Source organism: Rhinoderma darwinii, chromosome 2, assembly GCF_050947455.1.
Source record: "Rhinoderma darwinii isolate aRhiDar2 chromosome 2, aRhiDar2.hap1, whole genome shotgun sequence".
NCBI classification, from domain to species: Eukaryota; Metazoa; Chordata; class Amphibia; order Anura; family Rhinodermatidae; genus Rhinoderma; species Rhinoderma darwinii.
Window position 1 is genome coordinate 366,002,463 of NC_134688.1, and position 16,347 is coordinate 366,018,809.

At 43.2% G+C, this 16,347-nt stretch overlaps 1 protein-coding gene across 1 annotated transcript in view; it reads right to left on the reverse strand.

Annotated features, from left to right (window-relative positions):
* Positions 1-16,347, reverse strand: part of MOV10 (Mov10 RNA helicase) — a 63,162-nt gene that overhangs the window by 39,206 nt on the left and 7,609 nt on the right. Inside the window, exon 2 of the mRNA XM_075853859.1 lies at positions 5,578-5,671. Coding sequence (XP_075709974.1) covers positions 5,578-5,671 — 94 coding nt within the window. The remainder of the gene's footprint in view (positions 1-5,577; positions 5,672-16,347) is intronic.

Below are 16,347 nucleotides of genomic sequence, written 5' to 3' on the forward strand. Positions count from 1 at the left end.
GTGTTTTAGGGCGTAATTCGAGGCGTAAAACGCCTCGTTTACGCCTGAAAATAGGTAGTGTGAACCCAGCCTAATGGTTACATGGGATGAAACGTCTTCCCAGGCGTCCAGCAGCACCGAGACCAGAAAGGGTAGGCATAAAGTGTCGCTGTGGAAACGCCAAGAGCGGTGAGGATAGACTTTATTTTTAAGTGTGACGTATTCGCAGCAACAATCTCAAGACTTGCTATTTGTTACAGAATTCCACTTCCTCATTGAACTTAAAAAAAAAAAAAAAATGTAATGTAAAAACCTGCACCGCAGGTCAATTTCTTAACAGAAATTTTCAACGGTGTACGTATGAAATGTTTAAAATCTAATCCACTTTGCTGCTACTGTAATACGCTGCATAATTTTTGTCCGGATTTTTGGAAACTCACAACAATTATGCTACATGTGCAGGAGACCTAAAGAGGTTGTGCAACACCTCTCTCCTCCACCCGATCGGGCCGTCAAAAACGGCCCGAGTGGCACAACGGTCGTGTGCATGAGGTATTAGGCCTTGTTTCCACAGTGCAGAATTTGCATGTATTTAAGCCAAAATCAGGAACGGAACCTGAACAGAAGCACAAACGAAGGCATTATTGGTCTGCTCTCCTGGATCCAATTCTGGTTTGGGGTTTAAAAAAAAAAGCAAACAAATTCAAAATTCCACCTCCCATTTATTTCAATGGGTGTCGGACGCTTCTTTTTCCCGCTAGCTGATTTTTTTCAGCTAGCAGGAAAAAGAAGCGTCCTGCTCGATCTTCGGGTGGATTTCACCCGAGTCTCCCATTGAAGTCAATGGGAGGAGGAAGCTTTCTGCCGACGGCCCGCCACGCAAAATCCGCTGTGTAAACTGAACCTTAGAGGAGGAAATTGCTGTCTGGGTGAAATGTACAGATGTGGGAGAGAGGATACAAATCAGCTACTGGGGAATTCTCACTAGAATTTAATTGGCAGGAGTTAGGCTATTTATTAGGTTAGGGAGGCCAGGTTACAATGCACGTCATGCCTGAGGGCGGTGTATGGGTTGAAGGGGAGACACATTGGAGGAGACTGACATCTCAGATCACAATGGGGGCTAAAACGGGAAGAATACCAAGTGAAATGAAAAAAAATAAAAATACACTGACATAAATTAACCCCTTGAAATCCAAGCCATTTTTGTTTTTTACTCCCTGCCTTCCAAGAGCCATAACTTTTTTTATTTTTCCATCAATAAAGAGGTGCGACTGGTTATTGTTGCAGGAGGAGTTGTAGTTTATATGGTACTTTTAAATGGTGCCAATAGAATGTACTGGGAAGCTGAAAAAAAATATACATCTTTGTGGAGTGGAATTGAAAAACCCATTTTTTTTTTTGGGGGGGGGTCGTTTTTAAGTGTTTCACTGTGCGGTGAAAAAAACTAAAATAAAACAAAAAAGGACAACAACTTTATTCTGCTGGTCAATACGATTACAGCAATACCAAATTGAGTTATTTTTAAATGTTTTACTACTTTAAGGCTTTATTCAGACGAACGTGAATTACGTCCGTGCAACGCGCGTGATTTGCACGCGCGTTGCACGGACCTATATTAGTCTATGGGGCCGTGCTGACATGTCCGTGATTTTTACTCAGCGTGAGTCCGCTGAAAAAAAGTCACAACATGTCCGTTCTTTGGGCGTTGTTCGCGCATCACGCACCCATTGAAGTCAATGGGTGCGTGAAAACCACGCATGTCGCACGGAAGCACTTCCGTGCGAACAGCGTGATTCGCGCAACAGCTGTCAAAAGGATGAATGAAAACAGAAAAGCACCACGTGCTTTTCTGTTTACAAACATCCAAATGGAGTGTCAATGATGGCGGCTGCGCGAAAAGCACGCAGCCGCGCATCATATGCTGCTGCCCCACGGAGCTGTTAAGTGGCTTTTGCGCACACAAAACGCCGCGTTTTTGCGTCCGCAAAAACGCCACGTTCGTGTGAATAAAGCCTTACAAAGAAGAAACTATCATAGTTTTAGAACTTAAAATAGTTTGTGGCCATATTCTGAAAGCAATCACTTCGTTGATTGAGCAGTGTGAGGGCTTGTTTTTTTGCGGGTTTTTATTGGTAAAATTTTTTGGTACATACTTTATTAAAAAAAAAATTCAGCGCTAACCAAAAAACAGCGATTCTGGAATTATTTTTTTTTTAATGCCGTTCATCGTTTTGAGTTAAATAAGGTAATATTCTGACTGAGGAAAAAAAAAAAAAAATGTAAAAAAACTTTAAAGACCCTTTCACCTTCCCATACATGTGCAGCGGAGTGCAGCATGTAATGGGCAGGGTTGAACAAACCCTGGGGCACTTTTCATTTTTTTCTACCTCCCTCCGTTATTTAGATATCGGTGCCATTATATTTGGCGCCCGATATTTAAATAACCCCCTGAACAGTCAATGGGGCGTGTACTGGCAAGGGGGCATGTTACTATGGCTGTGACACTGTCCAATCAGATATGGACAGAGCCACAGCAAGAGCAAGCAGAGAAAGTGCACGCTCTCTCTCTTCAGCTTTGAAGATCAGTCTTTTCACCTGAACTGGCAAGGGGGCAAGTCTCTGCTACGGACAGTGTAAACGCTCCCCAGCTCTTACACTGTCCGTAGCAGTGACACACACCCTTGCCAGTTCAGGTGAAAAGACTGCAATCACACACTCTCCTTGCTCTTGCTGTGGCACTGTCAATATCGGATTGGACAGTGTCACAGCCATAGTAACACGCCCCCTTGCCAGTACACGCCCCATTGACTGTACAGGGGGTTATTTAAATATCAGGTGCCAAATATAACGGCACCGATATCTAAATAATGGATGGAGGTAAAAAAATGTTAAGTGCCCCAGGGTTTGTTCAGCCCTCCCCATTACATGCTGCACATGTATGGGGAGGTGAAAGGGTCTCTAACTAATGGTGGTGCTCCCACAGGTCTTATATGTACTGACCGAAACACCAGTGTGGATAGACAACAATAAATGTACTGGAATCTTTACTAAATGAATTGATTTGGGGAAGAAAACGTGTTAGGATGAAACAGGTTTATTTGTGCAAGAATACGTCTGAAGGAGGACTATCCTTCCCTTACTTCCGGGGTACCTTGTGGCCGCCGGATTGAGGCTTCTGATTCAATGGGAGAAGGACCCGGCCCTCAGGAGGTTGCTTGATTCAGTGGGAAAGAAAGCTGGAAATATTTTTGAGTTATTGGAGAAAGGCCTACTGGAGATGGAACCACTGAATAAATGGCCCCTGAGTCTGATGTTGTCCCGTTCATGGCGAGCACTGAGAGAGATGTTAGGTTTTAAAGGAATTCTCAAGTTTACTCCAATTTGGGATAATTATAATTTTAGAGAATTTGGGACAATTCCAGATATAAATTTCTGGAAAAATAGAGGGATTTTTTTAATCTCACAGATTATTATGGATGAACAAATAGTCACTTTTGATAACTTGAAAGAATGGTATCGTATTAAAGAGAAGTATTTATTTAGATATTACCAGATTCAGCACGCATGTAAGCTAATTGATGTAGCACGGATTCAATTGGAATCTCACAGGGTAATTGATTATTTATTAGTAGTTTCACAAAGGAAAAAATCACTTTCACATATTTACCGCTCTATTATGAGCACATTCGGAAAGCAAATTCACTTTACAGCACAAGCCAAATGGGAAAGAGATTTAGGACCAAAGGATGAATCTCACTGGGATCATTGTTATAGGAGTATTAGCACGGTCTCTCTCAGTGCCGCCCATAGGATGGTTCAATTCAATATACGCATAGATTGTATTATACGCCTATTTCCCTTCAGTCAATGAATTTGAAGGCAAACTCTTTCTGCCTACGTTGCCAACACCCTCAGGCGGCCTTTTTGCATTTAATTTGGGTTTGCCCTTGAATAGCCCAATTTTGGAGGGAGATCTGCTCGGAGATCAGCGTTTCTTATGGACTGGTTGTCCCATTAGAGGTTGAGTACCTGATTTTGGGCAATTTAAGCGATTTGCAGATGTCAAAGGACAAAAGAGCTTTATTGGGGAAATTGCTCTTCTTGGCCCGTCTTCTGATTGCTAGACTGTGGGAGTCTAGCTCTCACCCAGCACTGCAAAACTGGCTGGGCTTGGTTGATAAAATTAAGAAATATGAAAAGGTATGGTATGGCAATGCCAACAACATAGCTAAATGGGAACGAACCTGGTTATAGGCTAGGGTAAGTTCTCAGAGTAACAAGTAAGATGGAGATAAAAGGCATATTTTTATTTATTATGTTTTTTTTTTTTTTTTCTTCCTTCATTTCCCTCCCCCACCCTCCGACCTCCTCTCCCCCCAAGGGTCTCTATAGCATTGCATATACTATGTACTTCTTTCCTTTTTGTACTGCTGTAGAACAAAATAAAGATATTTAAGAAAAAAAACAAAAACTCTATTCCTATATTGCAGTTCTAAAAATACTTACAAACTAACATTTTACTTTTATATATTTTAGTCATTCCCTTGAGCTATAAGGGTAAGGCCACAGGGTGCGTCGTTGACGCGGTTTTGTTGCATTTGAAAACTGCACGGGGTCATCTCCATGAGTTTTTTGTCTTTGTAAGGCCTTATTCCCACGGACGTATCCATTTTGCGCACGCAAAAATACGCTGCGTTTTGCGCTCGCAAAAGGTCCGTGTGTCATCAGCATCTGTTGCACTGCTGCGTGATTTTCATGCAGTCGGCATCATGATGACACTCTGGTTTTAGGTTTGTAAACAGAAAAGCACGTGGTGCTTTTCTGTTTTCATTCATTTCTTTTACTACTGGAGCGCGCATCATGTGCGGCACCCGGAAGCGCTTCCGTGTGCCGATCGCGATTTGCACACACCCATTGACTTCAATGGGTGCGTGCTGCGCGAAACACGCCCAAATATAGTACATGTCATGAGTTTCACGCAGCGCACATACATACATGACAGTCTGAATGGCCCCATTCATTAACATAGGTCCGTGCGACGCGCGTGATTTCCACGCGCGTAGCACGGACGTATTATACGTTCGTGTGAATAAAGCCTAATGCTGCAGTTCTGTTGCGTTTTTTAAAGGAAATAATTGATGTACATAGTTTTCACCAGTGTTGAAGTTTGTTAGGTGCTGCCTGTATATAGTTCATTACAATGCAAAAATACAAGCAGTTCAGCAACAACATTGGCAGCGCGGTCGGTCATTAACTGCATGCGGTCGGACATTATGAAGATGCAGTTACTGCACAAAACACACATTGTAATATAATAGCTGCAGTCTGTCCATAACCAAAATTTCACCATTGACTTCTATTGAAAAATGACTTGCTGCAGTTTAAAAACGCAACAAACGCAACGCGGACACACCGTGTGGCTTTACCCTTATAAAGCACAAAACTTTAGAAGGTCGCGTCTACATGTTGCCGTCATAACGCATCAGTTTTGTAAAACCGCATCGTTTTTGGCCCTGTACCATGGCACAAACCATAATATGGCCTGAACATGTGAACACAGAATAAGAGAATGGATCTGTGGGACAGAACACACACCTGGCTCAGTTGAACGATGTCTTTTTTTAGGACTGCTTTTCCTGCCACTTTAAGGCCATAGAGAGCGGATGAAAAACTTGGTAGATCGCCATGCCTAATATGGAAATAGAAAAAAAAATTACATCAAAATTACACACACCCCTATCTCTCATTAATAACCAACTTTCATTATTAGGTTTAACAGCTATTCTACTATTGCAACTGACTTTTTAAAAAGCAATCCCAAACCACATTCTTCCACATTTACCTTCTGAATTAGGACCATGAGCTAGGTCATTGAGAAAGATAATAGATTGATAATTCTATAACCTAACTATCGATTTAACCCCCTGACGATCAGCGACAAAATAGTACAGCTCTGGCAGGAGCCCTGATCGTCACGGTGTTGCTATCAGCATGAGGACCAATTCCACCATTGTTTTACCATTATTTTACGACCTTCATCAGAAGGTAAAAATTACAAGTTACCTGCATACTGCGGGTCAGTACAATTACAACGATACTATTATATATATATATATATATATATATATATATATATATATTTATTTTACAAGACAAAAAAAAAATTGTTAAAAAAAAAAAAAAAAAAAAGCTGCCGCTATATTCTGAGACCCAGAAATTTCTTTTTCTGTTGATAAGCCTTTGCACCACTCTTTTTTTTGCTTGGTAAGCTGTAGTATTTATTAGCACCATTTTGGGGTACAAACAGCACTTATGGCATTTTCATGAAGGTTTTTTATGGTGTTTACTGTGCAGGACAAACAAGGTTATATTTTAATACTTCGAAACGTTACAGACGCACAATTCAAATAATAATAATTTTATTGCCTTTAAATAAAAAAAGGAGTTTCTTACTTTTAACTTTTGTTTTTATATATTCTTAAAAATTGTATTAAAACGATCTTCTTTCCTTAGGCCTTCTGTATTGCAGCTTATTGCCCTTTTAGTGTTCTATCGAGCCCCTGCGGCATGGCTCAATAGGAGTGGTACAGTGGCAAACCTGGAGAGCCTTTGTTAGGCCCCTGGCTGCCATGACAACCAATGGGCACCCAATGCCGTGAGTGGGGGCCACAGTGGGATAGAGGGGAGCCCTGAGCCAACTCCAGACACCCACCACCTCTCTTGATTATGATAATGCGAATCTCTATTTGTGGCTTTTACACCAAGTGTAGAGTTTTTGCACGCTTTTCCAACCACCGACTTATTTTACCAAATACTGCAACTATCTGTTTTTATGGCTTTTTTTATTTTTATTTTATACGCCCATAAAAAAATGTGTGAAGGCAAGGGGATATGTGGCATTCCACTTTTTAATTCAGGCAGCAAAGAGATCATCCAGTAAGGCCCCCATTTACAACTAGGAATATTGCAGCATTTAACTGCATCAGTCGGATGTTCGCTAGGTGAAAGGCTCTGTTCACACAAAACTGTTCAAAGACCCCATCGGGAGTTTTGTCTGAGTTTGCCGCTTGATGGCAAAAATAGTGCAACATGAAGAGTTATTCTCGCTGATGCACACATCCGTAGTTTTCATTGAAAATTAAATTGCACACCCATTCATTTCTATTGCCACTGACAATTTTCTATATAGTCCGGGCCGTAGAAATGATCCGCAAAATATAGAACGTGTCCTATTCTTGTCCACATTCGTGGGGTCCGTATTTGTGGACAGTAAAAAGCCTTAGGGTACGTTCACACGCTCCGCAAGAAACGTCTGAAAATACGGAGCTGTTTTCAAGGGAAAACAGCTCCCGATTTTCAGACGTTTTTTAAGCCACTCGCAATTGTCGCAGTTTTTTGTTACAGACGTTTTTCGAAAAATGTCCCAAGTAGTGACCCGCACTTTTTCGTGACCGTTTTTCTTTTTATGTGGCTGTATTTCTGGATCGATGAAAATACGGTCGTGTGCATGGGGCCTAAGGGTCCATTCACATGTTGCACTTGAGGTGGGTTTGACAACATTTGAAACACGCATTCAGTTCCACTGATTTGTTGCAGCTTTTAATGCGATTGTAGTCTCCCCTCAATCGAATTAAAAAAAATTGGAGGTTTTAGAATTAGGTTTTTCTAAACGCACCTTAACCACTATATATGAATGGACCATAAATACAGTCAACTGCGCTATTGATTCAGTCAAGAACAGCAGAACCCGGTCACAACGATGAGACGGAAACCATTAGCTAGGTTTCCATCAACATTGAGTTCAATGGTGAGGGAAACGGAGGAGGTTTCCGTTTGACTTTCCACTGAGGGGTTAACCCGGCAGAAACCCTAGACGAAACTTCTCAGCGGAAATGAATGCTTACGTGAACAGGCCCGAACACATCTCCTTTCCTTTGTGTGCACTCCTGTGTTTGGTTAAAAAAAACCTGAGCTAAAACGGCATCAAAACTGTGCGTGTGGTCCTGGTCAAATAGTTACAGTTTATGACTTTTATAAAATCTCATATTTATCAATCACTTACCCTTTTCCATCTGATGTGCAGATTGGGCTCCACCGCCTCTGTGAACCTGCAGAGCAATACATTGTGTCTGTGCACACAAAAAGCCTGCTCCACTATGGACGTGGACTGGTGTTGTCTTTCAGCTTCCTATCTAACGCCGGGGCTACACCTAGACTATTTGTAGTGAGATTTTCCAATTGTAACTATCATGCTACAGCTGCAGTCCTGAGGAATACATTCAGTTGCATGCAAGTCAGTGCACTTCTTTGAACTGCAGCTGTCACTTTATAGTTAAAATTGGAAAATCTCACTACAAAAAGGTCTCGGGGTAGCCTAAGACCTTATTCACACAGACGTTTCCAATTTTCGCGCGCAAAAAACGCTGCGTTTTGCGTGCCCACCAGGTCCGTGTGGCATCAGCATATGGTGCGTGGCTGCGTGATTTTCACGCAGCCGACATCATTATGACACTGTTTTTATGTTTACAAACAAAAAAGCACAAGGTGCTTTTCTGTTTTCATTCATTTATTTATTTTACTACTGTAGCACGCATCACGCGCGGAAGCCGGAAGTGCTTCCGTGCGCGACTTGCACACACCCATTGACTTCAATGGGTGCGTGCTGCGCGAAACACGGCCAAATATAGGTCATGTCGTGAGTTTCACGCAGCGCACATACGCTGCATGAAAATCACTGACAGTCTGAACGGCCTCATTCACTAAGATAGGTCTGTGCGACGCTTGTGAAAATCACGCGCGTATCACGGACGTATAACACGTTCGTGTGAATAAGGCCTAAGGCTGCATGCACATGACCATAATTTTGATCCGTAATTGCAGATCAAAATACAGATACATTAATTTCTATGGCGCATGGACACCTTCCCGTATATTTACTGGAAGGTGTCCTGGCCGTAGAAAGGATCCGCAAAAAAATAGGACATGTCCTATTTTTTGAATTTTAACCATGCTGCTATACCTTATAATGGGAGCACGTCCCGCAAATACGGGTGACATTTTGTGGCCATCCATGATTGCGTCTCCAGCCGTGTGCAGGGGGCCTAAGGGTGCAGTCACATGCGGCAGATATAGTTGCTGAAATTTTATGTGAATGAAAATCAGTTCCATTCATCTGCAGAAGGCCTTGTTCACATGATTTTGCATGTATTGTTTAAGCCAAAACCAGGAACAGAACCTAAACACAAGAAATATATAATGAAAGGCCTTATAGGTCTGCTTTCCTGGTTCCAGTTCTGGTTTTGGCTTAAAAAATGCATGCAAAATCTGCACTTTGTGAACAAGGTTGCATTCTCATGCTGCGGCGGTCGCATGCGGATGAAACTAGCCTACATGCGGGGGCCAATGGCTGCACGATTTTGCCGGCAATACCATCAAAATATTATTCGGCCATTGGCCACCGCATGTGGCTGCCGAAGTGTGAGAATACACCCTTAGGCTGGGTTCACACGACCTATTTTCAGACATAAACGAGGTGTATTATGCCTCGTTTTACGTCTGAAAATACGGCTACAATACGTCGGCAAACATCTGCCCATTCATGGGTTTGCCGACGTACTGTGCAGACGACCTGTCATTTATGCGTCGTCGTTTGACAGCTGTCAAACGACGACGCGTAAAATGACTGCCTCGGCAAAGAAGTGCAGGACACTTCTTTGAAACTTAATTTGAGTCATTCTTCATTGAAGTCAATGAAGAGCAGCTCAAGATTTACGAGCGTCACAGACGCCTCGCATAATGAGAGGAGCTTTTACGTCTGAAACTACGCAGCTGTTTTCTCCTGAAAACAGTCTGTCTTTTCAGACTTAAAAGCCACTTATCGTGTGCACATACCCTAAGGCCCAATGGCGTACTTTTCATCCGTAATTACGGACCGTAGATACGGACCCATTCATTTATACGGACACCTTTCCATATTTTTACGGATGGGTGTCTGTGCCGTATAAATTATAGAACATGTCCTTTTTTTGTCCGTAATTACAGAACGGACTCCCCATAGAAGTCTATGGGCGCTTCCGTAATTACGGACGGCTACGGATGTTCATCCATAGCTATCCATAATTACGGAAGCATTGCTATACGTCGCCAGGAGATTACCCTAGATTCCTCCCTGTATTTTTTGTGGGTCTGTAAACACGGATGCATTACGGATGCACAACGGACCGTATTTGTGGACACCCTTCCGTATATGCAGGGGATTTACGGATGACTATGGATCCATATTTACGGATAGTATTTACGGATGGATGAAAAATACGGTTGTGTGCATGGGGCCTTAAGCCTTGTTCACACAGTGCAGATTCGATGCAGATTTTGCATGTATTTTTAAAGCCAAAACCGGGAACGGTACTTAAACTACAGAAATATATAAAGGAAGGCCTTATAGGTCTGCTCTCCTGGATCCAAATCTGGTGTTTGGATTAAAAATGCATGCAAAATTTGCACTGTGTGAACAAGGGTAGATTCACATGCGACAGATTTTGTTGCAACTATTTTGGGGACTGAAAATCAGTTTTAAGGCCGGGTTCCCACGTAGCGTAAATGCTGCGTAATTTCCGCAACGTAATTCTGTGTGGAAATTCTGCAGCATTTACAGTAGCAGCAAAGTTAATGAGATTTAGAAAATCTCATGCCCACGCTGCGGAAAAAAACACACAAAAGTCGTGCGGAAAGCGTTCTGCGGTGCGTTTTTCAATTCCGCAGCATGTGAATTTATGCTGCATGTTCTGTGCGGAGATGCGGCGTGTTTGGCCGACAGACTTCAATGGAGAGCAGAAATTCTGCAACAGATTAATGTTGTTGCCATTTTTACAGCATTTACACAGCGGATATATTCGGCTATACGCAGCTATACAGCTATATTCAGACTTTTATAGATGCAGCGATACCAGTTATGCTAAATTTTATTTTTTTAACATTGCTTTAGGGAAACAATGGTAAAAAATATATTTTTTTGAACTTTTAGCATGTATTTTTTTTGGAACATTAAAAAAAAGTAAACTTTTTTTTTTTAACTTTATTTATTAGTCCCCCTAGGGGACTTGAACCAGCGATCATTGGACTGCTCGCATGATATACTGCAATACTAATGTACTGCAATATATCGCTATACTTGCGGTTTCCTTCCCTGCCAGAGAAATGCTGCGGCATTTAAGGTGTTAAACGGGCAGAATCAAAGTGATCTTTGATTCCGCCCATTGCAGTGAGGTGTGGGCTGTATTACATTGCTGACACCCGCTGAGTATGGAGCATGCTCAGCCCGTGAGCCCTCTCCATGCTTTCATTTAACGGCTGCCACGTACATGTATGTGGTATGTTAAGGGGTTAACCATTTATCAGCAATGCATATAGTAAACGTGGACCATAGGCACAAAGATATAGCCAATACAGTGCCTATAACAAGTATTCACACCCTGGACTGTTCCATTTTTTATTGTGTAACAACACCAGAAAATTTAACCCCTAAGGCCGGGTTCCCACGGGTCGGATACGCTGTGTAAAACTATGCAGCGTATTCAACCTGGAACACGCAGCACATTCCATCCGAAAAACCGCACCACCTTGTGGTGCAGTTTTTGGGGCGGAGTTTCTGCTGTGGAAAAAAACATCACAAAAACGCTCCTACTTACCCCGGCCGTTGTTATGGTGACACGTCCCTCCTTTGCCATCCGGTCTGGCCTCCCAGGATAATGCTGCAGCCCGTAGAATTAAACGTCATCCCAGGGGGCCGGACTGGAGGAAGAGGCAGGGAGTTCTTGGTAAGCATAGTTGTTTTTTTCTGTGTTTTGACTTTTGCTGTGATTCCGCAGCAAAAGTCGCAGCATTTGGCTATTTGTGACTGGTTTTGCATCCCCATTGAATTGAATGGGGAAAACCTGCAACAGGAAAGTAACGAAAACGAATAACATGGGGCTAATCTGAGTGTGTCTACCCCACGCAGTTTTTGCCATGGAAACCTCCACAAGAAGTGACACGTCACTTCTTTTTTATTCAGTGACGCGGTTCATTTCTGTGTGCTGAAAACGGGGACAGTTTCCAATTGAAAACATTTTACAAGCGGAATTCACGCAAATTGCGATGAAGTTTAATTTTCCTCTGAGTGAACAAGCCTTTAGAACAGGTGTCCAGCTCAAAGAGAATGGACCCTATAACAGCCCTTGCACACAACCAAGATTGGGCCGTGAAAAACAGTCCATGTGTCGGCCACATTTCCTGGCCTGACCACGGTACAGGTGGACGGGACTCCTGGCGTCATAGATATTTATGATGCTAGGAGTCTCTGCCTTCCCACAGAACTGCTGTTCTGTACTGTATCATTTTGTTCAATACCGAACAGCCGTTCCATGGAGAGGCAGAAATCGGGCATGAAATCCGTCCGACACACGAACCGTCTTTCATGGCCCGATCTCGGTCGTATGCAAGAGCTGTATATCCAATCTGGCCATACCTTACTGATTTCAGCCATTTTTTAGACGACTTTATGTTCATCGTTGGTCTGTGAAGTTTGTCGTTCTAGCCGACAACGCCATAAGTAAAAATAAGAAATCTCTGATCGATCTCTGCCTTGAACTGTGGCCTGGTCCAGGTTTCTATTAATGGGTTGCAGATCTCTTATGTGCCATAAACAACTTTACAAGACCGCAAAACACCCAAAAAAAATTCATGTGTATGTCATATTGCAATTGTAAAACATCCAACAGTCAGATTTTGCGCAATAATCGCATTAAAACAATTAAATACCCTCCCCCATCTTATACTACTATCTGAGCTAACATATCTTTTTGTGATGTGTTAATGTGGAGTCCAAAGCTCTCCCTTGGATTTCTTCCCAGGATTTGCAGTTTCATGTCCTGCGGATTTGCATGCAGATTAGCCCCATTCAATAGAGATAATCCGCATGTGGCTGCCTGACGCTATTTTTGCACAGCAAATGCATCAAAAAGTGATGTCACTTCTTTTTTGGGTTTTCACTTCTGCAGCGTGTGAACAACGGGCCGCTTTCCGATTGACATTGATAGGATGCTGTTTATGGACCGTTTTCATGCGGGTTTCGCCGCCACACTCCGCAAAGAAAATTCCTCTTTGACTGCGCAAAAAAGAAAGAAAAAATCCATGGCGCTCAACATTCATTAGATATATTCTTAATTTAATCAGCAGAGCAGGACATTGTTTTGCGTGTGCCCAATCATTGTCAAGGCCCACATACTCTTTGACTGCCACATTAAGTTTCCCTGACAGCCTCCAAAATTTATATCGAGACCATTCAACCAAGAAGAGACAGATTACTGTCTTCTTCCATTGTAGGGAGCCATTTAAGCCCCCCTCAAGCATCAGGGCCCAGATGCGAATGCAATTTCTGTACTCCCTAAACCTACGACTTCCAATTCTTTTTCTTTTCAAGTAAACAGGATTGAACAAGTCGTGAGAAGTACTTAGTCACTCCTTCACCAAGAATAATTGATAAATTGTGGAAGTATCACTCTGAGCATAAACAGGCTAGCTCGAAAGGAGAGACAGCTTACTTTGGTATTGCAATAAAAATTATAATGATCATAATACTAATAATACCCATAAAATTCTAATAATATTACTAATAACTACAACAACAACAACAATAATAATGATAATAATACCAATAATAATATAAAATGACGAATTGGCGGAGATTTATTAACACTGCCTAAGGTTGGAATCACACATGCAGTTTTTGTGGCAGTTTTATTTTATTGAGCCAAACACAGGAGTGGATCCAAAAAAAAAAATGTGAGAAAAGTATGAAGGGAAAAATTGTCTCCTTTCCTGGTATTTTACACCTATATTTTGCGCCACAATCTGGCGCATTTTTCAACTCCTTTTAGCCACGACCCTGTTTCCACTCAGTTTTGAGTGATGTGTAAAAATGTCTAAAACACAAAATAAATTTGGCGCACAAGGGGGGCGTGGCCAGGCACTGATGTGAGCGGTCGCACGGAACTTCGGCTCTGACTAGAGACCCCTATTATTCATCCTGCGGCGAAATTACTGTGGCCACCATTCCTTACCACTTGCGGAGGAAGGGTAAGAGACCCACGAGGAGAAAAATGGGACCATCAAAAGCGACAGGAGCCGCGGAGAAGTTGAAGGAGTTTGCAAGGGGTGCGGTCCAAGATGGCGCCCGCGGCGAGTCCTCACAGCATGGAGCGGAGGGGCCGGCAAAAGTTCATGGAGGGCAGACGGAGTCACCCCCTGCGGCTGAGGTAACAGCACAGCCTGGACTGACATTGCAGCAAGTATCGGAGACGCTGCTGACGGCGATATTAGAGACCAAGACCTCGGTCACTACAAAAATAGAGGAGGTTAAAGAGGCTCTGTCACCAGATTTTGCAACCCCTATCTGCTATTGCAGCAGATAGGCGCTGCAATGTAGATTACAGTAACGTTTTTATTTTTAAAAAACGAGCATTTTTGGCCAAGTTATGACCATTTTTGTAGTTATGCAAATGAGGCTTGCAAAAGTCCAAGTGGGTGTGCAGGTAAGATCGACTTACCTGCAAACGCTGATGCTGCTGCAGAATCAACTGTAGCCTCTGGTGCCGATGTGGCCGTCACGATGCAGGACCTGTGAGTGACGTCACAGATCTGCACTGTCAGAAGCTGGGCGTTCTGAAGAGAAGAGGATGATACTTCTCTTCAGAGCGCCCAGCTAGTAAAAGTATTAAAAACGCCCCGATGTACGCACATAATACACGCCCACTTGGACTTTTACTTTTAAACACACCCACTTGGACTTTTGCAAGCCTCATTTGCATAACTACAAAAATGGTCATAACTTGGCCAAAAATGCTCGTTTTTTAAAAATAAAAACGTTACTGTAATCTACATTGCAGCGCCTATCTGCTGCAATAGCAGATAGGGGTTGCAAAATCTGGTGACAGAGCCTCTTTAAGGTGGATGTGGGTCTCCTGAGGCAGGATTTGCACAACCTGAGAGACCGAGTCGCACATGCTGAAACCAGGTTGTTGGATCTGGAGGACCGCACGGCTAATATACCCCGCACACTTCGGGACCTTTCTGGCAAGGTGGATTTATGGCGCCAGAAAGCGGATGATTTGGAGAACAGGCTGAGGAGGAACAACCTTCGCATCAAAGGCCTACCAGAACGAGCAGAAGGAGCTCGCCCGGATGAGTTTACAGAGAAATGGCTGAGAGATCTGTTTCCAGATACCGAGTTTTCGCAGGCTTTTGCGGTGGAACGAGCGCATAGGGTTCCGGCGAGGCCGCCACCCCCAGGAGCGAACCCTCGACAATTCCTGGCGAGATTGTTAAATTGTAAGGACCGGGATCTGGTCCTGCAGGCTGCCAGACGCAAGGGGGCGATTAAAGTGGATAACGTCACAGTGTCGATTTTCCCCGATTTCTCTCCGGAGCTACGACGCCAACGCACATCGTTTGTGATGGTTAAAAGAAAGCTGCGAGACCGACAAATTCCATATTCTATGGCGTATCTGGCCCGCCTGAGAGTCGTCGATGGAGATCGAGCGGTATTTTTCTCCAACCCTGAGGAGGCGGATGAATGGTTGCTGAGGAATAAGAGGTCGCCTAGAAGATGAAGATTTTCTTGGGGACTTAAGCACAGGAATGGTGAATATGTATCCTGAACGGACATTTGCTGTTTTACATGTGGGGGGATGTTATATATGGGGGAGACAAGGCTTAAAGAGGCTCTGTCACCAGATTTTGCAACCCCTATCTGCTATTGCAGCAGATCGGCGCTGCAATGTAGATTACAGTAACGTTTTTATTTTTAAAAACCGAGCATTTTTGGCCAAGTTATGACCATTTTCGTATTTATGCAAATGAGGCTTGCAAAAGTACAACTGGGCGTGTTGAAAAGTAAAAGTACAACTGGGCGTGTATTATGTGCGTACATCGGGGCGTGTTTACTACTTTTACTCTCTGGGCATTCTGATGAGAAGTATCATCCACTTCTCTTCAGAACGCCCAGCTTCTGGCAGTGCAGATCTGTGACGTCACTCACAGGTCCTGCATCGTGTCGGCACCAGAGGCTACAGTTGATTCTGCAGCAGCATCAGCATTTGTAGGTAAGTAGCTACGTCGACTTACCTGCAAACGCCGATGCTGCTGCAGAATCATCTGTAGCCTCTGGTGGCGATGTGTCCTCGCTCGTCTGACACGATGCAGGACCTGTGAGTGACGTCACAGCGTGATCTCTTGAGAACACGGCTGTGTGTCTGCACTGCCAGAAGCTGGGCGTTGTGAAGAGAAGTGGATGATACTTCTATACACAACGTCCAGCTAGTAAAAGTA